Source organism: Acanthaster planci, linkage group LG21 (genome assembly GCF_054643075.1).
Source record: "Acanthaster planci isolate LZ-2023a linkage group LG21, COTS_SCS, whole genome shotgun sequence".
Taxonomy (NCBI): domain Eukaryota; kingdom Metazoa; phylum Echinodermata; class Asteroidea; order Valvatida; family Acanthasteridae; genus Acanthaster; species Acanthaster planci.
Window position 1 is genome coordinate 2,647,551 of NC_141797.1, and position 26,921 is coordinate 2,674,471.

At 40.6% G+C, this 26,921-nt stretch overlaps 1 protein-coding gene across 2 annotated transcripts in view; it reads left to right on the plus strand.

Annotated features, from left to right (window-relative positions):
* The window catches only part of LOC110983136 (prolyl 3-hydroxylase 1-like), a 42,061-nt gene that overhangs the window by 5,260 nt on the left and 9,880 nt on the right, over positions 1-26,921 (plus strand). The window contains exons 1-5 of one of the 2 annotated variants that reach the window (XM_087130978.1): positions 4,063-4,237; positions 11,279-11,431; positions 17,275-17,446; positions 23,154-23,279; positions 24,060-24,286. In XM_087130978.1, the coding sequence (XP_086987104.1) occupies positions 4,235-4,237; positions 11,279-11,431; positions 17,275-17,446; positions 23,154-23,279; positions 24,060-24,286 (681 nt within the window). In that variant the 5' untranslated portion in view covers positions 4,063-4,234. Of the gene's footprint in view, positions 1-4,062; positions 4,238-11,278; positions 11,432-17,274; positions 17,447-23,153; positions 23,280-24,059; positions 24,287-26,921 lie in introns of those variants that run through there. The other variant, XM_087130977.1, reaches the window with a different exon arrangement.

Consider the following 26,921-nt stretch of genomic DNA (forward strand, 5'->3'; position numbering starts at 1 on the left):
ACTAAAGTAGTTTGTGAGTGATTGTGATGTTGAGAGCTAAAACAGTCTGGGATATTGATTTACATGTAACAATCTAAAGCAACATTGGATTGGCCCTAGAGAGGTTGAGAGGACTCAGACAAAGGTTTTTGGTGTGTTTCAGCCATACTGTCACCGAGCAATGAAACATTAGCCATCTGGCATATACAGGTAAATCAAACAAGGTACGGTACATATAGCTATAAGTTTGTACAATTGGGGCCGGAGAAGATTAATTTGTACATTGTGGTATGAAAACTTCCATCAAAACATGTTACAACCAAACAAGGCAAAATACACTGTATAAGAACACGGTAACTGGCATTTAAAGACGTGGCATGTTTAAGTGTGGCTACTTGGTGAATTGGCTCCCAATTGCTAATTGGCCAGTAACTGGCCCAACCAAGCATGTCAACAATTAGCCTTAAGCCTAATGAGGGAATAATTAACTGTGCTGTGCCACACCAAGTTAGGATCGAAAGGTACAATTATGAATTGGAGTTATTTGGAGAATTGAGGCTGGAATAAAGATAGCCCCCCCTCCAATAGGTTGATTAGCTGGAATTGATGTCTGAGTGAGTACACCCCCCCCGAACACATGCAGGCCATGCCCTACACTGTACATATGTCTGCTGACATCTGGCCCCCCCAAGATAACATGTACAGGAGGTACCACTGGGGAAGGGGATCACCCAGGGTTTGGAGTTTTGTAGGGGTGGGGCCTAACAACCATAATGCTTGCCGAGACATTAATATTGCTGTGAGTGTAGCAGAAACTGACATGGCAACAACGCACAACAACGCTCCCGCAGCACCCCTGAGCCTGAACTGAAATGAATACTGCGCCAGCTAAAGGTAACAAGACCAAGGGTGACTAGTGCCCCCACAATTTGCCGAGTCCCAAGGGGACTGACTGCAGTGAGCATCACCTTGGGCCAAGAAAATCTGACGTAAAAAAGTAGTTTGTCTACGACTGACGCTGTTGGACAAGACACGCCGAAGTTTCCGAGCGACAGACAGAGTGTACTCCACCATAGGCCAGAGAATTATAAATACCACCGTGGTTAAGGACATACACCAGTACATGTACATACATTGTACAACCATGATCATCCACACCGTCATAACCAAGACTGGTTTACAGCAGTGGGATCAAGAAAATGCTGGAAATATCCAAGAAGTGGACCATAAAATAAAGCCACTGTCATTGGCCAAGGAATAGGATCAAGATCAAGTTCATACGGCCATGTGCAATCTGCTGCAACGGCATGGATTCCTGAAGCTTTTACCACCAATTCACTTCAGATTGGCCTGTTTTTATGGCCTCCTAATCCACTTAATCCACTGAGTCATAACATCCCAGCCTGGCCAAGAGTTTCCTGAAGTGTCAGCTGTCATAACATTTTACGAGACCCCCTTTTACAACAATGGTTTCCGGAATGGGCCCGACTGAAATATATGGACTACATGTGTAAATCATGTTTTCCAAATAAACTTTGGAAGGATGGCACTGGGCTGGCGCAGACATGCAGGGGTCAGGGATGACCGTAATTTTCAGGAAGAGCTTTTACATCGTGTACAGGTACATTACATACATGCATCTCTACGTCAAAGTGAAATGAAAAAAAAAAAGAAGAAAAGGTAAACATGTACATCCAGTTCTTACTGGGATCACTTATGTTCGCTCCCCATAGACTGTGCATGCATTTAGTTTGTGTATTCGTATACGCGCAATAGTGGCATACCGGTATGGTCGTTGACCTGAAAAATTATTTTAGCAGACGACGCATATTGTCGGTGACCCATGTGACGGATTTGTCCTGCCATTTCCCTTGAAGACCTTGAGTGAATATATTGCCAAGAGTCTGTTAAATGGTGATATTTAATAGCTTCTGGTAAGAAAGATCACCGGAAAATAATCAAAGAAAGTGGAAAATGTCAATTTTACGACAAAGTATGAAGATTTTTTTACATAGCTTTGTGTCCAGTTTCACAATTTTGCTGAGTTTACTTTCAAATAATCTTGATGCCACATGAGAGACTAGGAACTCATGTACAAAAAAGGTTGTTACTTAAAGGAAGAAAAGCGTTTTTTTTTTAAATTCACTCCGTACTTTATTGGGACCCATTTTCGTCATTTTCCATGTTTTTTACCTTACTTGGTGCCCTTTTTTCACACTTTTGTCGAATTCCCCTCAGATCATCGGTGATACTGTCTGGAAGACTGAAATTTTTTTTGTACCGGTATCCACCGGTATCAGCTCATTTTTTTCAAAATCGAGAGTCATTTGTCTGAAATGCGATGCATTTTTCATGCGGGTTCAAATTTACGCACTGAGTTTGGCAGCGGTCAAAATGAGATGTAAGGATTTTGGGCATCGTGCACACATACACGTACATATCCCTGGATACGAGTGCATTTGGGTACGAGTTGGCCTACTGCATTGCACCAATGTGTAATCACATCAAATTGTCCGACGAAAAGGCACAAACAAAAACTTTCTGTTCTCATCCATAAGGTTTCCTTCTCGCATGATACTTTCTCATTAGAGCGTTCATGATATTCCTTACTATTCACAAGTACAGAAATGTCAGGGAAAACTCGGCAAAACTGAAGAAATACCTCTAAAATGTTGGCTTCACATCCAACTTCTGACTCTGTTACTTTGGAGGTACGTCAGAAAGACGGGCAAAAATATGGCAGAAAATAAATTTTTATAGTTTGGAAGTTATCAAGAGGAACTTTGAGTGTTTAAATTATAATTGGTAGGGAAATGAGGGGCAAACAACTTTATCTGAGCTTGATGTTGATTGAATACTTTTGAGGTCCATTGCCCTGAGTCAAGATCCATTTTACTGGCTTCAGACACTGCAGTGGGATTCAGTGTGCTATACCCAGCAAGAAATGAGACCGAGGGGTACCCCCCCAAACATGTCTAATCCCTATACACATACCAGACTATTGTTACTTAACACATCTCCCCCAAGATGTCTGAAAGGAATTTCCCAGATTCCTGCGAGACAATGACCAACACAAAGCAGGGGGGGTTCTCTCCGTCTCATACCTTGCTGCATATGTAGTGTGCATGCGCACCAACTAATACCCCTTTCCCACTACCAAATCTCTGGGTTGTCTCGGGGGTAATGGCAAATCCTAACCCCGGGATACCCCGCACAATATTGACAATTGGCAGTGTCCCTCCAGGGCCACCATAGTCAACCCACTCAAGGTGCAATGTGTTACTGATTGGTGATGAGTCCACGTTGATCACTGTCTTCAGAATTGTTCATTATTATGCAAGCAGACCAAAGTGGTATACATGCATGTACATATACATTGTACATGTATATTATATACAGGTGTAATGTACATGTACCAGTAGTTGGGATGGCAAGGACCAGACTGAGGCAATTTTTGAGTGTTTTTTTGGGGGGGGTGGGCTTTTGTGAGGGAGACAGTCATTACAGTAATTTCTTTATGTAATCTGTCTGATGTGTGAGGCTATAAATTTTCTTGGGTCATCATTTTTGCACATGTACACAGTATGCACTGGTAACATTGGTGGGAAAAAATACCCTGGAGAGGGGCATGGCTCAATTCCCCCCAACCCAACGCTGAGGTTTTTGGGTTTAGATTTGATTTTCTTTTTTGTTTTTTTTTGGCCATATACTGTACATGTACATTAGAGAGACTGAGAGAGGAATTCTCCATTTTCATAAAGTGGCTTTGGGTTACTGGTGGGGGGTAACATTTACCAGTACAATTGCACTTCAACCAGACAAAAAGCTCAAATTGTAAATCTTTGTTACTAACTTGAGATTCATGTTTCCACCACAGTTACATGCTCATTATTACATATATATTGGAATTTTTCTACAAATTTTGTGATTATACACTGTAGAAAGTCTACCGGGTTCAGTTTTGATTGACATTTGCCCCCAACTTGAACCTGGGTCAGGCTAGGTTGAATGGCTCTTCTGTCCAGACCTGCTCCACCAATTCACTGCACACTCTCAGTGGACTTTCAACGTTGCTATAAAACTGTTTAGTTTCGATGTCATTCTTTGAGTTATTGATGGCAGGGGTTACTGAAAGAGGAAGAACAGAACTTTGCCTGTTATTGAAAATCCAGCCCCAGGTTCTCATCCCCTGTGAATGCAGAATGAGAAGTTTATTTGTGACCAGTTGTGGTGGTAGACATGTTATTTTACACCTATGGTATGTACCATACATGTACTTGTAGAGATGCATATGGAACTCTTAGCATTATCCATGGATGATCAAGGAGCATAAACTTAACCGTATCCCATCTTACAGGGTTCAAAATAGTGTGCATAACTAAGCACATGTGTACCTTTCGTGTTTTTATGAATGCAAAGTTCTGGCTGCTTAACTTTTACCAATGTTCAGTCATGTTGCATACAGAAAGTTGTTAAACTACGAGCAAGTCTTTTGGTTTTCTACAAGTAAAGTCAAGTTACTTTTGCCTACATGTATGTACATCGTTCAAGTCATCTTTTTCCATTTTTTTTTGGTCCAAAGTCTGTTTTTCAAGGTATCTGACATCATAATAGACATGGTGTGTGTACAAATGTACATGTACATCTGGTACACTTTTTCTGATATGTCCGTTATTCACTGTGATATTTCCTATAACATGCCTTGTCTGCCCTTTTTGACATTTAAATGAAAAGAAAAGGTTTGCTTTTGCACATGCCTACATGTACATGTATGTCAAAGCTATGTACATTGTTCACAAAGATGCAATCTGCACCGAGTCCTATCAGTCAAAAGCAGTCAAGTGAGAAGTGGAAGGAACTTTGGACTGTCTATGATTGTCACAGCAAAAGGAGGGTTTAAGAAGAGAATAATGTCATGTCAAATTTGCTCAAGTCTTTTCTTGTTCAAATATACCTTCTTCCAAGTCAAGTCACAAGTTGAGGTCATTTTCCCAAGTCAAAGTTTCAGGGCAACAATATTGTGGCTGGTAAAGCCTGACTCAGCAACACTGAGTCTTGACGATGTTGGGTGAGGCAAGTTTGCTCAAGCTGAGTCAATCTCAAATCTCACTCGATCTCTCCCAAGTCAAGTGACAGTCACAAGTGAGAGTTTTCCAAGGCAAGTCCAAAGTCAGTAACGTTACCACTCCAGTGTGACTCCACTACCCTGAGTTTTTGATACCAGGTGCGTGATGACTGTGTGCTATTCCCGTGTGTCATTTAGTCGCAGACAGTTCAAATGTTACAATTTCCCATCTGGGAGTCTGTCCGCGTCTTCCTCCATGACCCGATCTACATGTGTAATAGTGTATGATTCTTCAGGGTGAAGCAATTGACTTCCTGCATTTGTTACATTGTATCATTTACGCTTCCTGTCTCCACTTTTGCACCTGTCTGACTAACCTCTTTAATGTGTGAACTACAGCCAAGAGCTGTCAAGCTGAGTTTTGTTGGTTTTCATAGAAGATTCGGCACCCACACTGGATCACCACCAATTGCTGTAGTTTGCGCACTGTGCACATAGTGCTTTTGGAGAATATGGTGTGCTACATGTACGTGTATATGCAGGAATGTTAACTTTCTGAGTTTTCTAGTTTCATTCAAATCCAGGTTCAAACAGGTCTTGATTCAGTGACACATTGTCACCATTTCCAAGAAGAGACAAAAGTCTCGATCAAGAGTAAAATCTGGGTTTGAGAAAATCCCATTTGAAGTAGGTCTATTATTCAAATGTCCATTTTCTGTATTTGGTATTCCTTGGACAAATATAACCGGTATTCGATTTTCTCAAAACATTTGCATAGCAAAAACTGCTTTGCAATACTTTGCCTAGCAATAGCCTAATTTTGTGAAGTAGTTTTTCCACAATATGCCTGTACATTTTGCATGAAATCACTGAATATCCATGAAAAAGAAAACAGGAAAACAAAGTCTTCAACAACGGTCTTACAGATAATTTTCAGAGCAAGTGGGCTCTCTGTCTGGGGCCGGAAAATTTTTAAAGGGGGCAAAGTAGGTGTAAAGTACACTGTACCTAAAACTAGCGGTAAAATACAGGTACCTGCCCACGGGATCTGTTACCATGGTTACATGATGAACGTCAACGGCTAAACACACCTGAGTATGCTACCCCGTTTTTCAGATGAACTACATGTAAATTACATTGCATGTTGAAAGAATCTGGCCCTTATTTGCTTGCAAAAGTTTGAACACTTGTGTTGGCTTTCTGGGGTGGCTGGTGATGGCTTACTTGCAGAAAGAATACATGTACGGTATGTTGATGTACATGTACATGTATACCCTACTGTGGTGCACTCTGATTTTTGGGCCTACCGGTAGCTAGTGCCTTGCCGAAGAAATAATTTTATCTCAAATTTCATTATTAGTGGAATCGGAAAGTCTGATTCAAAAATCTTGATTCTACAAAAATCTTGACCCACTACATGTAAATGTACAAACAGGACACAGTTATGAAGAAATTTGTTTTGGCTCAATTGTTTTCATTTTTTCCTGTAGTCCAAAACGAACTTTTTAAAAATGTGCCAGGAAAGAGGAGAATAAAGTTCTAACGAACTGGTGGTTAAGTAGAGCTAATGATAATTTAGCAAACTTTATCAATTGCATAGAATTTCATATTGTTTATTTGAGTGCATGGGAATTTTGTGAAGTGTGCCATATTGGCATGATTGGGGCCCACTCAGCTGATCTCTTGCCCAACTTTGCGGACGCCACCTTTTTAAATTTCCGATGGAATTTCATAACACTGCATGTTCAGCAGGCTCAACAGGATGTATTAGGAAGGTTATAGTACAAGTATTTAACAGAATGAAGTTTTTTCAACGAGGGATTCGGCAACAAGTCAGGTGAGAGGTGCAACCGGTATTTAAGTACGGTTTATTATTATTTTTATTATAAAAGTCAAAATGCGTAATGTTAGGGGACTCTAAACACTTGTACTCGTACAATCTGGTGATACACTGTGCCCTATAAAGCACAGTGCATACAAACATGTACAGTGTACATGAAGTGTGCCAAAGCACTTGTAAATTGTATGCATGGTACACGTGTGCACAGTAAAGCACATTTGGTAGTGTGCCATCAGATAGTACATAAATTGTTAGAGTTCCCTAACATTGCAAACTTCGACATTCACTTGACTTCTTGCCTAATCCCTTGTTAAAAAAACTTTATTTGGGAAAACCTACATGCATGTGTATACCTCCATGCTAAGCCTACATGTACATGTACATTTTTTGTACATGTACATGTACATGTAAAGCGGAAGTAATGTTAGTCCAAAAGGAAACATCCATCACTTTTTTATTCTAGCCAATGTACGTGTAAGTTGAACATGTTTTTCATTCTTCTATTAATACATTTTACATTTGCACCAATTTCAGCTTCCATTTGACACGTTCAGAGAAACATGAAACGACGACTGCGTGTTGTTAGTCCACCGTCAAGTACCGTACATGTACCAGTACATGCTGCATGCACACTGTGTCCGGAGCCGGCTACATGTATGCTGCGCCATTCATGCGAAATGTGTATAAGCGTCACTGGTTCCCTACTTTGGCAATCTCAAGTGAACACGAGTTGTGTGGAATCCAATAAAGTCAGTCCCTTGTCGACTCGAGGATAATGTGCCCCACTGTACATGTATGTGTAGATTGAATCAAGTGTGTTACAGTATGGAGCCCTCTGCATTTTGCATTGCACAATGTGCCATTTAGTTTAGAAAGTGCGTACTATTTGGTCAATATTGCATCGCAAAATGTAATGCGATACAAGGCAAATCAAACACTGGACTTCACCTATGCTACTCCATGAAGGAAGGGTCTTCAATGACACAAAACTACAAAATAATATACATAGAAATCAGTTAAAATTGTTTGTTTTGCAACAAGCACTTTTGTCTGTTCGTGAAAATGCCAAAATTGGTATGAATTTCGTCTATTCGTCAAAACAGCACGCACAGTACGCATTTTTGCCACAGCACATGTGCCAGGTGCAAAATTGTTACATTTGCCTGCATTAAAATCACGAATATGAAATTTACTCCAATGCACAGCATGCGTACATTTGACCCGCCAAGTTTGTTGTTCCTTTCTAAAAAACTTGAATCCATCCCGAATGTTGAGGGGAAAAAAATGTGAAAAAATAAACGGTTTTCCAGAGTGCTGAGAATCCCTTTCCCACCAAAAGGTCTAATATCCCCATTGCCGTGCCTCTCGTTTGGGGGTTTGTTTTTTTTTCTCTCTCTTTTTCTTATGTTCTTTCTCCAGATTTTTTTGTACGTAGGTGCCTGTGAAACTGAAAGCAGTGTTGACTTTTTGACCCCTAAAGCTTAAGTTTTTACATTTTTCAGGAAGGAAGGAATTAGATTTGTCAAGTTTAGTACATGTATGAATTGATGAAAGGTTTACATTAATATGAAAAACATGCAAGAATCTGTACAAACAGGAACTTACAGTGTACATGTACACTGTATTTACATGTACAGTGCTACATGTACATGAACACATGCTGTTTCATTAACCTTGTCATTTACGTACATAACATGCTGCAGAAGTGAAGTGTTTTGGGCTAGGAGCATGGGGAAAATATACTGCATAGTTGTGTATAACCTATGTACATGTATACTTGTACATGTACCATATCATTAAAACATGTAAAATGTACAAGTACATGTACACTTTACACATGTATGTTTGCATGGACATACATGTAGCTGGGTACGTAAACAAACACATATTGGTACGTGTATCCCCCCAAAGTACGAGTACTGGTACTGCTCTCACCCTACCCCCAATCCCAGCCCCACCCCCAACCCCACCACCACCCTTACCCCCACCCCAACCCCACCCCACCTAATCCTGGCCCCAACCCCACCAGCAACCCCACCACCAACACCACCACTAACCTCAAGCCCAGTCGTACCCCCAATCCCACCACCAACTCTTAACTCCACCCCCACCCAAAACAGTCTGGCTCCAATTACCGTAGATTGGCCGAAATTCATGGCTTCTCATAATTATTTGGCCTTAAACAATGGCATTGTATTGTTTAATTTACATGTACATACATGTACATGTACTTGTGTAATGCTGTAGGTCAGCATATACATGTAGGTGACAGGATGCTTTGAACCTCTGATGGCAAGCATCCGGTCATAGCGTTTGTACCACATGTTACGCGTTGTGTGCACAACTTGACCATTTCCCTTTGTATATCCTTGATGAAATACAAATGTACAGTACATGTACTGTACGTGTATATATAGCGGTACTGTATACATGTGCATTTAAGGCCATTTCCCACAAGACCAAAGCTCGGGTGTTACCTCAGGGGAGCATGGGGGTGAAAATAAACTACATGTACGTTTCACTCTTCAAATTCTTACCGCTGTACTGTACCACTCTACTATTGGAAAATCAATCCTGTATCGCATATTGACTACAAACTTTTGTGCAAAATTTGTGACATGAATGCATTTTTACAATTTAACCGAAATATCTGCATAGTAATACTGTTTTCTGGGGCCAGAACTAAGATGAGGAATCAAGGGTCCGGTATCACCCAGTGTCACGTGACCCAGCCTGGAGGAATTCCTCCAGTTTTCCGGAAATACAGTATCCGAAATATTCTGAAGTCATCTATTTTAGGCATGTTCGAATGGTACATGTACCGTTGACATTCGGTTATTCCCGGCCGGGTACATGTACATGTACATGTAGGTGGGCCAGCTTTTTCGGTGGCAATCTTGGCACAGTTTGTTACTGACACCGGTGGAAGATTAACTGGTGCTAAGAGTGCGCCATTTAGAGATGATAGTGACGACAGTACAGGTAACGCTGTGTCCAAGGACGAAAATCAATGCAGAAACGTCATGCAAAGCGCCCTCATAAGTCACTGCATTGCCAGCTGTGTTACTTTTCCCGGGGTCTCACTAACATTTTCCTGTGTTAAAAGTCCAAGTGGGGACAGTGGTCGCGTGCGTTGGACTATTTTTTATTTGACCATCCTCTGGGTAAAACCCAGGGAGTGGGGGAAGTTGAGTGCAAACACAGCTTATGATAAAGTGATGACAGGAGGCTCAGCTGTCAAGAAGAGGAAAGATTAATTTGCTTGTACATGTTGGTGTTGCACAAAACTTCCTGAAACCAAACCCACTTCACAGTCAACAAGGACACCCCTTCCAGATCACAGGCTCTTGTGGTTAGTGTGGCTAGAAGTTCCCAGAACTTTACGCCACTGTGATCAACAAGGACAATTAGGTACATGTACATGCGTTACATGTGTACATGCAGATCTGTGGTGGATAATTTATCACGTTAACCTTGTATTACATGCATACATGTACATGTAGGTCATGCTTTGCAGTATGGTACATATACGTGTACATTACAAAATGTACTTGAACATGTACATGTACAATACTGTACTGGGTGTGTTTCAAAAGTTCTGTTCCACAGAGTCATTTGCTCTAATCATGGGGGTACATTCTACCTCCATGCTCTAATTCATAAGGAGACAGACGTTGCCAGTTAATGTTAGTGTTTGTACATTGCTGATCAAAGAGTACATGTCTCCTGAAGACGGACAGAGTACACTGTTCGAAACGTCGAGTTATTCCCCGGTTCTTCTCAGAACCACACATACTCAAAGAAGAGATAAATACATGGTGTTACCGCAATCTTTACTATAGATCTAGTTTCTTTCACCATGAAAACCTTTAAGTCTTACATGTATATAGTGTTGTGAATTTTGCTCATGACTACTGTGCATTATACATGTATACATGTATATAGACATTTTGAGACTTGCTGTACATGTACAATGTACATGTACCGTGGTACATGTACGTTGCTGATCTGGTGAGTAAAAACCTTTACATGTGCACCCATGTACATACATTGTACACTGTACATGAGCACAAGGTTGAAACAAATCACTTTCTTAATTATAATCCTGTACAGGTGAATTTGAATTCCTTCATTGTTTCAAAAAATTTGTTTGTCACCACTCAAAAGTAAGGGAGTGATGAAATGGTCCATCGTCCTCCCCAGTTATGTCAGGTGTACATGTATGTGGGTTATACATGTATCCCGTCCCCTCTCAACCATGATTTACATGTACACTGTGTCAAACCCTTGGAGGCTTCGGGGTAACTCAGTTTATTTATAATTCCACAGTATGTAAACTTGCGTAGGTACTTACATGTAAGCTTCATGAAATACTTTCGGTTCCATTTGTACAGAGCTTTGAATATGAGAAAGCGGTTGCGGCTGCCTATACGTACGTGCAGTGGCACCAGGATGATGAAGTGATGCAGAACAACCTTGAGTATTACCGTAACCTACACGGCATCACAGAGGAACATCTGGTCGACTTGGAGGAGAGACCACACCATGTAAGTTACCAAGTTGTAGGTATGGCATTTACTCTGATCTGTAACCCGCCAAATGCAACAAAAATGCAACACAACTGAAATACACATATGCACGTAATCCAACACAACTGAAATGAGAAACCCTGCTTGATGCGACAGAATGCAGTGCAACCAAAACGACAACCAAGGCGATTGACACAGAGTTCAACTGAAATGAGAGCTGGATGTACAGGTACCAGTATGCTTAATCCAAAAAAAATGTCACCCAACTGAAATGGGACTCAAGCTCAATCCAACAAAATCCAACGCAACTGAAATTAGAGTCCTGACAGATGCAACAAAATGCAGCACAATCGAAATTAGGACCCCGCCGGGTGCAACAAAATGTGATACAACTAAACTGACAACCAAGGTGATTGCAACAAAGTTCGGCTGAAATGAGACCTACATGTATGCCGAATGCAACAAAATGCAACTTAAATATTCTACACATTTGAATTTAGAGCCTTGGTTAATGCAACTAAACGAAACAGCTGATCTGCGAATTGAAAGGGATTGAAAAGAAAATTATACAGAGCAAAACAGGCACTCCGTTGATTGACCAAAAACACAACACTCCTGAGATGAGACGCCTGTGACGTGCAATGAAAATGGACCACAGCTTAAGTGAGAACCCTGCTGAATGCAGCAAAATCCAGCACAGCTGAAATGAGATCCACAGTGAATGCAGCAAAGAGTTAAACTTGGCTGAAATGAGAACTCCGTCAACTAAAACAACAAACAGTGGACAAACCGTTCTCCACCTACACGGGGGAATATTTGCCAGCTTACAATACGTGGGCATAAATTCCAGTGTACCCCTTTAAAGTGGAAAGTTGAATTTAGACAATGTCAGAGGAAATTGACCAGTTAGAAGTGTGAATACTTGACCCAAGAGAAGTGCAAAGGGCTACCATAGTCCTAACAGCAAGTGTACATGTACATGTAAACGTTAGTGGGTGTAACAAAGTAACTTACATGTACATGTAGGATGTTCGCTCCGATTAAAGCCAATCAGGAGCATGGGTAATTCATGTTGGTGTCCGTGGGAAGGTTGTAAGGGGTGCTCTTGAATAGCAGAAATGCAAATTGCATGAAGCCATGATTGAATGTATCATTAGGAATTGATGCCCTCCTGGTACAGTCAACGTTTGAATGATCATGTACATGTATCAATTTGTAGGCCCTATTTGTAGTAGACAATTGGCTGAACAAAATTCACTGTACATGTACCCAGTGGGCACGAGACGTCGTTATGACGTCTTAAAGACGTCTAATATTGACGTCTTAGTAATGTCTTTTTTGAGTCGTACATGCAAAGCCAAAAGATGTCAGCATCCTGACAAGTAAACGACGTCAGTGGTCCGACTAGAAAAAGACGTCAGCGTTATGACGAGTAAGAGACGTCAACATCGCGACTAACAAAAGACGTCAACATCGAGACTAATAAAAGACGTCAACATTGAGACTAATAAAAGACGTCAACATTGAGACTGATAAAAGACGTCAACATTGAGACTGATAAAAGACGTCAACATTGAGACTGATAAAAGACGTCAACATTGAGACTGATAAAAGACGTCAACATTGCGACTAATAAAAGACGTCAGCATATTGAGCAGTAAAAGACGTCAGCATTAAGACGTCTTTTATCCATCAAATATCAAGGAAAAAAGACATCTGCATTGAACGAGTCATTTTTTAAAAACTTTTTTATGATAAAAAGAAGTTCACATGCCTTAACACGCTGCCTGGCTATAAAATAAATTTTGACTGAAGCGACTGTTTACAACTAAACAATTTTTTTTATTTAACTCTGATTCTTCATATTATAATAACCTGTTAGCACACTTTGCTGAAAATGATGGTCTACACAAATATTATGTACCAATAATATTTCTGGTAAATTCAATGGCTTTGGACGGACCATTACAATTGCACCCAGCACGATCAAAGTGACGATGAAACAAGGTACACTTGTGTTTACACTTCCTGGATAAAAGCAGTTAAAAGGTTTTACTTTTACGGACAAGGCAAGAATGGGAAACATTAAGCACGCTGTACATGTACATGTAGTATAAGCCATATAACTGAATATTTGGCAGAACAAAACATTTCCAACCAGGCAAGACTTAGTAAAATACGTTTTAGATGTACATGTAATGGCATTTATGAGAGGTAGAAAAACAGACATCAGTTGATGAAAAGATGTATGCTTGTACTAATAAGACAATTCAAATCGAGTTGGCTTAGAATTTAAAAAAATGGAAATATTGAACACTTTTTGGACAAAATTTTGTCTCATGCAGTGGTTTGTCAAATTTTTAGAAAACAGACTATCCTGGAACAGGATGATCTAGTCAGTTACAATTTAAATTACTGTACGTGTTTTAATCCTTCAAACAATTTTACCCATCCCCCCCAAAAAAAAAACGATCAGACGTGTAATTTTGTTATAACCGTACTTTAAACAGCCTTCATTGCTTCAACCTGAGGAAATAAACCTGAAGAAACAATGTACATATTTTACTTGAACAACAAAAGGTTTAAAGTTTCAAATAAGACCCAATACAAAAATTGGTTTTATGCTCATTAGTTAAATATCACCGAAATATATGAAACAGCCAGGAAACATGCCATCTGATGCACTAGACTGGTCGCACAGTTATCCGGTGGGCATGCCTGCTGAATTACTCAGGGCTCTTGGTTTGTCTCTGGTAGGAATTCTAAGCTTTAAGTACTTCGCTATTCGTTGTCTTACTGCAGACACTGTTGTGCTGCGTGATGCAACACTTCCTGCAAATGTTAGACAAATAAGACAATTTATTTTTGTAAAAACTATAAGGACTTTGGTGGCAGTAAATAAACCGGTCCTCTACCATTGTTTACACCGCGTCTGAGCTGAAGTGCGCATGTTCATTGTGATTGAGAATGAAAAAGAATTTTTCTGCCACCAACTGTCTCGAACATGTCTACATCGAGTGGCCAATGTTGTACATTGCATCACATACATGTATGTACTGCCATTACATTTTCACAGTTTAGTCTCACCAATACAATGGTATAACATTTAATCTTAAAAGGGTAAATTAGACTTATTGACACTGTTAGTATTTGCCATATTTGATGACGCTGACGTATGGGCACTGTGGCAAGCCCAGATGCTCCTTACTGCACTACGACTGCGAGTCTACGTACGACTACGAATAAACATTGTCTGTGGTCCACCCATGGAGGTAGGAAACAACCGTGGCCAACCCGGTTGACTGTTGAGGATTAAAATTATTGCGTTTAAGCCTGACCTCTGCTTCACCAACAATGCCCATACGTAACAGAATTACAGTTTATAAGCACTTACCTTTTAAGGAAGGGCCTAACCTGTCTTACTCTTCTTTAAACAGACAAGCTGCTTGCAGCGATACTTGTACGTGTCCATGTACTCGAGCTCTCTTCATTCAAAGCACAGACAAAATTATGAAGTAGTCTGGTTCCCTGACCTGAAGATCTTTATTCCATTTGAAATACGTGTAGACGCCAAAGTCAATAGACCTAACCGTAGTTCTGGAAGCCCGTTTTGACTTTTGGACATGACCTCAGTCTTTGCCATCGCTGGTTCCAGTCGGCATGCTCAGAGTCTCCTCGAAAGGCTGGAACCAGCTAAGACTAAGCCAGAGCCACTATATTAGGGCGGTGCACACGCTCGAAGCCAGTCATTGCTTGCGAGCAAGCAGGCAATGAAAGAAAATAGCCTCATCCATTCTAAATATAGGGGTATTTTAATGTCATGTTATTTTAAATCAGACGAGGGGGTTGAGGGTCAGTTCCACTGCAAATAATCATAAATTACAAGCATGTGTACTAAACCACACTCGCAATTCCTCTAGTGTTAAAATTTCCCTGTAAACTGGACGTTCGCACTATTGCTGTCCCACACATCCCTCTTGACGAATAGATGAGAACAGTCAAACAGAACAGTCACCTGCGGCCGCAGGCGGGATTTCGCAATACACTGTATGCCATTGCTCTGTCGGACCTTCTGCGGTGAAACCGAGTGAGAACCGGCAAAATCTGAGACAAACCAAAAGTCACCGTGCAAAATCTTCATAAAGTTATCTAAATCTTTTTCTGTTGTATGTTGACCATTTGATAACGACTGTAAAATGACGTCGTAAAGACGTCGTGTGTTTCATGTATTGCTTGTTGAAGAAAACAATTCAAACAGAGAGAAAAAAAGACGTCGTTAAGACGTTGTTTTCTCCTTTCACTGTATGTGTGGTACCGATGATTCGATAACGACTGCAAAACGACGTCTTAAAGACGTCATGTTTTTTTGTGGTCATGGTTGCTGGAGCAATGTTTCTAACCGAGGATAGAAGACGTCTTTAAGATGTCGTTTTTTTGTCACGACCACTTTACGACACACGACCACATAACGACCACAAAAAGACATCTTTCACGCGTCGTGTGCCCACTGGGTACGTACCTTTAAATTTATATTCACAAATGACAAAATGTATTGAGCTTAGGAAGATTTTATCGGCAAAAATTTGCTTATTAATGGCTGCCCTTCCAAAGATAACAGTAAACTTTTCTGACAGAGTAGTACAAACCCAACGTGTTGCTAGTGCATTTATTAAAAGCCAACAACTCCACCGCAGCCGCCATCCTGTTAACTTGGGAGGGGGCCAAGTAACATTTCTCATCCAATCAAGCCTAAGAAATCATAACTGTCACAGAATGTTATTCAAGGAATTGCTTTCTGTCCACTGCTTTGGATTATAAAAGTCATATCTTGTTACACAGAGGAGAGAAGCAGAAACAAATAGAACCCCCAAATGCCTTGCAACAGTGTCGGGCAATATTTGTATTATGTACAATGTCCATGTCATGCTGTGCATTGCGTGCATGTTCGTACATGTACCGTTTTTTTCCCCAAAACTATTGAATTGAAATGAGGTCATCAAATTTGTAGCTGTTTTCAAACACAGGATCGGAAAGCATTTTAAAAGCAGCCTCCTTGTTTGACCTCCTTTGGCACCCAAGCCAGATTCCCCAAAGTTTCTTTTCCTGTTGATATGCACACGTACATGTACAATGTACATGACTGTATTGCTCTGTACTTACTGGTCCATGTAGGCAACCTGCTAGGCAACCCAACCTGCCCCCCTGGCATGGTGACAGCTACCTGCCGTACCCCCTGGTATGGTGACAGCTAAATCTGACCTTCACATCAGCAGGTGGTCCCTTTAGACCACATGATTCCAATGATGGTTAATCAGATTTTATGTAAGGTTGCAATGTAGATAATTGTGGTCATTATTTTGCAGTCTGGGAAAGTCCTGTTGACAATAATATACATTGCTGTTTTTTTTTTTTTTACAATCGGTACATGTACATTGTACAGTACACGTACATTGGAAAGTTCACCCTACATGAGGATCTGAAAATTGACTGAATCATTCAAAAGTTCACACTGTGAATTGGAATAGGAAATTTTGTGAAAAGAATTTGCATTCAGGTTTGCATTTCACAAGGTGCAAAAACTTTTTTCACACTTGTATGAAATGAAATTGGTTTGAAAGATGTCTTCCCTGCTGGTGGGGAAAGTATGGACTTTTTTCCCATGGTGGCAAATTGTTTTCACATTCTTGAGAATTGAAATTGAACTCCATGGGAGAAAAACAAGTTTGGCAAGAATCTCCCATTCCCAATTTGAAAAGCACTGCACGTTTGTACACATGTACAAAGATCTTGGGACTTCGGTGAAAGTGACACCGCACCATACTAACTTCAGCCGCGTTCTTCTCCTTTTGTTTTGAAAACAGAAATATTTCATGGAGGGGTACAAAGCCTACGAGAGGGGTGATTTTGCTGCCGTCATCGAGAACATACACAAGGCTCTGGAGCATTACTGGAAAGTAGACGAGGAATGCCGGGCGTTATGCGAAGGAAAGTACGAGAACAGAGAATTCATGGACTTGTATGAAGCTATATCCAGTGAGTAATTGGTGGTTCCTGTACATGTACAATTGTAGACTTGTTACATGACCCTGTGAAGGAGGATTGCAGGGTACCAGCCAGCTCATTTTTAAAAACTGCCAATGTCCCAGCTAAGCACAAATTTTCAGAGCCACTTAAATGTGCATGTATACATGCAATGCTGAAGGTTAGGTTTTTCATATGAGTAAGGGAGCATTATGTAATTGTTGAAGGCGGTATTTACTGCGGTACCGCTGTTTTTTTTTAGCGGCACCGCACTAGTTACCCGAAAGGGCTTAATGCCGGTACCGCAAAAAAATCAGCGTTACCGCAGTACATGTAAATACCGCCTTCAACAATTATGAAACGTTCCCTAACTCTTGGTTATAACCAAAATTTACATTAATCATGTGCAGCATTTCATTGATTAGGTGGTACGCACAGAGTTTTATACGGTATAGAGTTGTGACATGAGTGTTTCAATTCTGGAAACAAAATGGCGGTTATCATGCACTGGTGCCATTGTGAACAGCCATTTTGGTTCCTGAGTCTGAGCTCCAGGCTCCTCTGTGGTGATCTACGTGTACATGTAGGTGTGCACAATTACAACTCTTCTTGAAACTCATGATCCGTTTTGCTTCACACATTTTTCTGCCATGGATTTGTCCAACTTGATTTTGCATGCAATTCTAGATGTTTCATAATATTAAAATCTTTACAAAAAAAGCTGAAAGTTCCAAAATTTTCTGCCAAAATCGGATTTTTTTTCTTTAAATTTATTGTTGAAGCCATTGAACAGCCAATACACAAGGACATGTATTTCATAAGATTTTACATACTCTGTCAGAAGCCTAAAAATGTTTTTAGAACAAACAACGGCACGTCCGTCATTCGATGGATACCCTTTGGAACCAGTCCAGGCCGGCATTACTGTTCTCAAATTTGTCCAAACATGTTAATACTTGGCACGTGATGAAATTCCCTTCTAGAATCAGGACACATTCTGGAAATAAAATTCTGAAACATGTGTATACACTCATGTACACTGGTTCGCATTCATGTGATTTTTGCCAATTACGAGAGCGAAACCACAGTAGAGCTCTCGCTGATACACCCACAAATGTTTAATTCTGGTTGACCTGGAAACCACAGGTTGCTGGGCCTGAATTCTCCATTAATGAGGTCTGAGTTCATATTTCTTACCCTGGACTAAAGAGGCCTTCATCATGTTTATCTGCTGTTCATTCTTGGATCCATCGATATCATTATGTGTTTGTACTAGTAATTTTTGATCATTGTCTGCAGTTTGAACCTGACAAACAGTTGACAACTTTTATGGATGAGTCATATTTATTTCATATGCTACCCGGGCACCGGCAGCGGAACAATAATTTTGGAGGGAGGGTGGCAGTTGTTAAACCATAAGGCATCAGCCATCAGTTCATTGAGCCCCACCCAGTTATAGGTCCTGCAAAATGTTGGGGGGGAGGTCAGGCCCCCAGTCAAAAAAGGGGGAACTGTCCCCCTCCCACCAGCATTCTTGCCTCCAGTCCCAAGTAAAACTTTAGCATTATGTGACATACTGAAGACTGCACTGTAAAACCTTCGCCCATTCACCATTTGAAACAGATGCTCGCGGCCGGCAAATTTTAAATAATTGCAAAATTTGTAGCATTGGGTTATCAGCCAAATTATGCAGTACATTTGCTTATGACAGGTGACTTGTTCTCAGCCGTTTTTGGAAGGGTCTAACCTAGTCTAACCTGTACATAGAATGTGTGTATGGGGGGAAAATATGGATGAACAGCAGACATTTTGTGGCCATTTTCCTGAATGTCTGAACTGATCAGTCCATCACCTGGCAAACCAGGTAAAGCCGATGAAGTGTGGCAGCACATTTTGGCACCGTCTTCATTCTCTGTACCACATTAGATCTGACAATTAAGGCAAATAAGATGTATAGACACAGAGTAGACACCCAATTTCTGACTGGAATAAAAAGCTAGAGCCTAGGGGAGAAGGGGAGTTCTACTTTGATTCCAGACAGTAAAGATTAGTGTGTTTGGAAGGCTTGATGAAGCATGCATTCCTACTGCACAACCAAAGGATCAGATTTCCTACCTGTCTAGCCAGTGCTTACATCACACATTTCCCTACCTGCTCCCATTGCCTTGAATAAACAAGCACCCTGGTGAGCCTAATACAAATACAGCAGTGATCAACCTGCAGACTAGAGTGTTATCCTTTCACAGCCCAGTCCACACCCTACCACCTCTTGTCAAGATAGTGATAGGTCCTGGTTAAATTACGCTTATCAGCAGAACCCAACACCCTGTAATCACCATTTAGTGATTCTGGGCCTGCCTAATGTCTGGATTGTTTTCTGTTGCTTGGCAAACTGAGGAAGCTTTTGACTGAAAAAAATGTAGCCAAGGGATGTATCATGAGTCACAGCTGGGTCCTGGGATGGAATACACATGATGACTAGTCCCTTAAAGTTAATTGTGCTTCAGTGGAAATCCTCTTATGGTGCTCATATGTTGGCCAATTAAGTTTTGATTTCCATGTATTGGACAACATGACAAAACAGCCCTTGCTTTTGTGTCAAGCACTTCAATATACACTGTGCATATCTGCAGTGAGATCCAACTTTGGAATTGGAACCAATATGGAGTGCTTGCATAGAGATTGTCCCATCTATGTTGTGTAAACATACAAAATTTTCCCATCCCCAAAAGTCTTTTGGGATGGTCGACCATCGGCAAGTTTGGGATAAAGTAACCAACGTCCAAGCACAGAAGTGCCAGTACATGTAGAAACATCCATGTGATACTTATAATTCCTAAGTTGTAGTATACAGCACACAATAATAGTAATAGTTAATACCGCTACATGTACATGTAGGTTGAAGAATCTTGTTACAATGTACTAATAATTGGAAGAGTTAAATTGTAAGTACATGTACTTGTACATGTATCATTTTGTGAGGTGTGATGATCAATCCTGTAAGCCCTCCGAAATCCTTTAAATCTTCCTGAGACTTTAGAGGATTTTTTAGGATTTAAAAAAATATTAGCATTATCCTGTAAGATTTGAAGCTTTGCATGGTGGAAGTTACATGCGATGTAGGCTTGCGGGTACACCGTGGAATCAATCCCTTTTTTGGAAGAGGTGTGGTTCTTAGAAGAACGGGTGAGTGTTGACTCGACGTTTTGGCCAGGATGCTCTGGCCGCCCTCAGGAGAGTGTGCCAGACTTGAGCATTATCCTGCATGACGTACATGTACATGTACACTAAGTATACATGTACAGTACATGTACATTGAACAAGTGCAGTGTGAATGTACATTCACACGTACGGTACATGTACATGTACATGTGCAAATGTGTGCATTCTTGCTGCAGTGGGCATGACAGCCAGCATGTATCTCTCTCAAAAAAAGTTATTCATAGTGGGCCAAAGTGCATAGAATGAGCAAGAGTATCTTCCAACATTTACAAAGCATTTTTGAGGATATCGGAAGGTCCCCTCTGAGATTGCAGAGGGGATGAACCAAGTCTGATGAGACCCTGAAATGTCGGTCAAATGCAATGCAGATGTCTGCTTAATGTGCCAATTTATCATCCGGATGGGAAATTTGTGAGGCTGTCTTTGACTGGCAAGGTGTAAAAGGTTAGAACATTTGTCTGTCTTCAGCGAATTGTACCAGACAGGAAGGAGGGGCTGCGCTTGTAAGCCAGACGTTGATTTCCATGTTTGGTCTGGACTGAAGTTTTATCATGCTCAAACTGCTGAGCACATACATTTTGTACATGTACATGTATGTGTGAATCTCTATTGCCCCATTTGGTAATTGATTGGTGGAGATGGGTCCAGTGTTAGCATTTTTGGTTTGCTTTACACATTTGGTGACAGAAAAAAAAAAGGAACAAGTTTTGGGAGTGGATGCTGTTTGTAAATGGCTCTGGTTTTGTTGATGTTCGTTGATTTTACTTTGGTTCAACTTTTTTGGTGTTGTGCAGTTTGCTTTTTCAGCTTTTCCTTTAAAGGTTCAAGTTCAAGATGTTTTTATTCTTTTATGATACTTCAGCAGAGTTGCTGATTCAAGTCATGTGACTTGGGCTTGTTTCGGAGTCAAGTCGCTACTTTTGTGACTTGACTTGTAAATACCAGCTTTGACTTGTGACATGACTTGCACTTGCAAAAAATGACTTGTGACTTGACTTGGACTTGCAAAAAATGACTTGGGTTGTTACCAACCCAAGTCAGATGCTACTTGACCGGCCCCATATATTTTATAACTCGTAATTCCATAAATTGACGCCTGGTTCTTTTTGCTTAGTACAGCTGGACAAAGTAATGTGCAGTTTGACTTGTATTTGGACAAAAGAGACTTGTGACTTGACTTGTGTTTAGACCAAATGACTTGTGACTTGACTTGACTTGACTTGCCCTGTGAGCAAATGACTTGTGACTTGACTTGTGACGCAACCTAATGACCTTTGACTTGGCTTGGACTTGCAAAAACTGACTTGCTGCCATGTCTGACTTGCAGTTACCAATTTGGTTTGGAGATGCACCTGTATTTTTTGTTTTTGCTTGTTTTCAAATCAGTGGAACCATGGAGCTACATGTATAAAATAGCTCCATGGTGGAACCAACAGGTGAAAGCAATTTACCGCAGTTCAGATTCAACAAATTCTCACTTAACTTTTTCCAGCGCAGGCAGCTTTGTGAAACTTCCATTTCTTATGATCTGCCTGAGTTCGCAAGAGAAAACATGCACACATTGTCTCAAAAGAAATGAAAATATTAATGCAGTAGTTATGCAGTGCACATGTACATTTCTGGCCTTGAGGAGTGCCTCCAGAAATGTCTCTATGTAACTCACCAATTGTGACCCGCTCTGCAAAAATGAGTCACATGTCACCAGAGCCACTTTTGAGTTAAAGGCCTTTAAAAGAATCTTGCACAGTGCTCAAGCAATAGGAATCCTCAACATCTACACAACATCCATTTTCATCATACCGAACCGAGTGACACATCAAAACTAAGAGCTCAAACTCAATCTAATGCAAAGTAAAACTCAAAAGTGGCTCTGGTGACTTGTGACCCATTTTGGCAGAGCGGGTCACCATTGGCTGTCTCTACCACTTCCCATCTTTTCCATTTCTATCCAATGAAAAGTTCAAATACTACAGTCAGACAGTGGAACACTGTTTTAACAAAGTTATTATTACAAAGTCCTCGGAACTTTGAAAATTACCTTAGTTATCTTGTAGTATCAGAAATGGAAAAAAAGGATAAACAGAAATTTGGATCTAACATTTTCCATGTTATAAATTAGGCCTTGTACTGTATTCGACTGTTCTAAATAATGTTCCCACAACCACCGTTTCCACAATACTTCCAGCATGTCTGGAAGTTACAGATGTTCAAAAGGAACAAGTACTGGTTTCTCACTGACTATAAAATGAGAGAGGAAGGCAGTTGTTTCATTGGTGTCTATTCAGAATGCAGTTTCGCTTTTCAGCTTTTTTCCCCACTTTTTTGTTTTAGATTTCAGCTTTTTTCTTACTGGCTGGGTACAAAAGTATCAGAGATTTTCACAGTTTAGCTTCCTTATGCCTTGTTTCAGCTGTTTTCAGCTATTTTTTATCGTGGGTCAATCTCACCCCTGCGCTGATTATCTGACGAAACCTGCCTGTGTGTGTTTGTGTGTCAGATCACTTTGCCTCTGTCTTGTACTGCAAGAGCCAGTGTGAGGAATGGAACTCCCGAATGAAAGGGACCGTCATCGATAACTACCTGCCGAATCACTACCATTACCTGCAGTATGCATACCACAAAGGTAAGTGGAAGAGATCACTAGCAGACCACTGCCTGCTGTGTGTGCCTACACGTATGCAGAACCATGTTAAGAACATACCACTTCAAAGGGACTTTTTTTGTCTTTCAAGTTTGATAGTTATTTTATTATTACTAAATGACTTTATTAAGCACAAATTCTATTCAACAAATATATTTAAATGCACTGTACAACCAATAACAGAAAAATAAACTTGTGTAATATAAAAACTTATTAAAACTCAAAAGATGCAGAAAGACTAAAACATTAATTTACGATTACACAGAGATATTAAAACAAAATGAATTAAATATACAGATATCAACAGGACATCAAAGCAGTCACGAAGGAATGCAGTAGTTCATGTAAATCCACTATTGATCGTCGATCATACATGTTAGTATTATTGTTATTATATATTTCTGGTAATGACACCAAGGATTCATCAAAAGCACCCTAAGCACTGTAGCTCAAAAGCCTGAAGAAACCTGTCGAGAGGAGACAGTGAGAAGCAGTTACAGTATTAGAAGTGGGAGGAAAACCCCAAAGGAATATTTTGGGTAAAACCCATGGAATCAGGTAGGGACTGAAAACCCAATCCACATGTGGACCAGGCCGGGATTCGAACTCGGGTCGCAGAGTACATTGTGACATTGTTTTGAATTTCCATCAGTTTTGGTGGGAAGACTTGACATCAAGTTGCCTTGCATCAGTTTAGAGTTCCGTTTAAGCATGCATTGAGTTTCACCCTCTTTCTCAATGTCTCCACTAACATTGAAACAGAGGGTAGAATGACAGAGGCAGTGAATGCTGCAGCCTCATTCCTGGCTCTGGTACCCAACGACCCCACAATGACCTCCAACATGCATTATTACGAAGACGAGGAAGGGGTCAGCAAGTACACCGTCCAGCCCGCTGATGAGGCGGTGGCGTATCAGCGACGCAAGGACCTGGAGCAGAAGATGCTGCAGTTTGCTAAGCTCCACTTCTGGGGGGACGAGGACCAGGAGGTAAATAAGGAGGAGACCGAGGAAGAAGGGAAGGGGGCGGAGGGAGATGGGGAGGGGGCGGAGTCAGATGGGATGGGGGCGGAGGGGGAAGGGAGGAATGAAACTGCTGGGGAGGGTTCCGATTCATCCCCAGTTGCTGACTCGGGGAGCTCCACTCAGGAGGGATTAACTGGGGTGGAAATTGAAACGGAAGGGAAGACTGGTAGTGATGAGTTGTAAAACACTGTACAGAGGCTTTTGAAAATTGCATTCTTGGGGTTACTCTGTTACTCTGCTGGGTTGAGGTCTTCTCTGAAGTTGGTAACCAGGGAGAGATTGAATCAGTTGCTGCCTTAGTTTGTGAAATTGTTACAAATTGGGTTGGGGTTGGCTATTGCAGAAATGAGGGAGAGATCATTGGAACAGCTGGCAAAAGTAGGTCTTATTATGCAAGGTTTAAAAATATCAAGGGTGCTAACACAACAGGTCAACCTCCAGACTGAGATGGTAGATGAGCCCTCATTGTGCAGAAGTCCTTATCCCGTGGTTCAATTCAAAACAAAATTTAGTTTAGTGTAACTTTAGAGAAAAATAATTGTAAGTATTGAATTTTGTGTGAATTTTAGAGTGGAAACAGCTCTCAAGAAGTACTATGCAAATACCACTTGCTCGGAAATGTTTTGTACTTTAAAGTAAAATATATTTTTTGCCAGTTGTCTTGCCGTTCAATGACTTTTTTCATCCAGTTTATTTAAATTTGCCTGTGTACATGTACAACGGATAGTTTTATAGCATGAAGTGGCAGAGCACTTGTAGGTCCCTTTCCAGTTGGCCTGTAGTTGCTCACCATAAACCAGGAACCGCATACTGAACAATATTACCGTCCATTTACGGTAAGTCACACTAGTGGACCACTCTTGGGGACCAAACCTATGAGCAAGGGTGGGTCGAGAACCAAATTTCCAGTGTTGTAGTCGAGTACTTTCCGAGTACCAACGTTCTCCGCAAAATACTGAACTGGGTAAGAGGGAATAAAGCCAGAGTGCACAGGCATTTGATGGTAAATGTGCAAGGTAAGATTACAAAATAAATGTTAGACTTCAGACACTTCCAGTTGTGTAAAATTTAAGTTTTAAGTAGAAAAGTACTCGGAAAGTACTCGACCGAGTACTTTTGGCCTAAAAAGTTAATTTTAATCAAACAGTGATTGTCTGAAGTCATTATGTTGCTTTGTATCGGCATCAAATGCCGATATACTTCAGCTTTGTTCCCTCCTAACTAGTTAAATATTTGGTAGAGAACTTGGTTCTCAGAAAGTACTTGACTACATCACATCAAATTTCCAGGGGGGAGGCAAATTTGTTTTCTTTTGGGGGAGGGGGTTAAAATGTGCAAATGTTTTTTCATGAAGGGTTGTGCTATGTTTTGAGGCTTTTTTAAATGCTTCGGGATGGAAAAGGACAACAAAATGGAATGGACCAAACAAAAGAGCTTTTCTCGTATCAGGCTAGACTTTATTTATTCCTCAGTCCTTGAGCTTTTCATCAGAAACACTTGAAGTGGAGGGAAAGTATAAACGTAAACAATAACTTTTGTGTTTTGAGTTCCTCAAAATAATTGTCACATTTGAAAGAGGAAGAAGGAAAAAACCAAAAAACTCTGATTTCAAGATTCTTTTTACAAATCCATTTCCAGGATTTTTCTGAATAGCGGGTCTGAGGACATTACCCAGAAATGTTCTTTTTTATTATGTTTTAGAGGTACTTCCCCCTGTCTGCGGACCCAAAGACCAAAGAATAAAGAAAATCCAGTCCTATTTAAAAAGGAAAAAAAAAAGACTGGTTCCATGTTTGCCCTGATAGTCCCCTCCCCCGAGGCTCTCCCCCCAAAAAAACAAAGCCTGGAAACATAACCAAATGTAATGCCACAAGATGTCTGAAAGTACATGTTCATGTATTCTTGTAGACAAGCTGCTCCTACAGTGTACATGTACATGTGCCTCATGTATTATTACTTGTGTGTAGAACATTAAGGTAGATGTATCTTTCTATGGTTTGTCTTTGAGGTACCGGAATGTAATGTAGATTACCCTACATGTAGTTCATACACTATAGTAATTTGGTTAGCAACAAGTACATGTACATGTGAACAGTTTGTAGAGAAGTTCTAGCCTATCAGATTGTTCATACTAGCACCCTGTTCAAAGGGAACTGAGTTCTTGTTCAGAATAAAAGTACTTGCATGTGCTTGTACATGTACATGTACATGTATGTACTTTTCTATATACATGTACATGTACATTTTACAAAGACCCATACATGTACATGCACATGTTGGTTTCTTGAGACCCTGCTTATACATGTATAAGCATTTGATCTTATGTGGCGATGTCATAGATTACATATATATGTAAGTCTGTCAGTCTACGTACATGTACCGATAGGAGTCGGGCATTCATTTGACCTTGTCAGCCAGTTGGAAACCCAGATTTTGATACTTTTGAATTACAGTACAGCTACATTTACCTGGGGCCAATTTCATAGAGCTGCTTAAACGTAGAATTTGCTTAAGCACGAAAAATCTTGCTTAATAAACAAAGGTCACCAGCTCACACTTGTGATTGTCATGCTAACCAAAAGACAGGTAAATACAATGT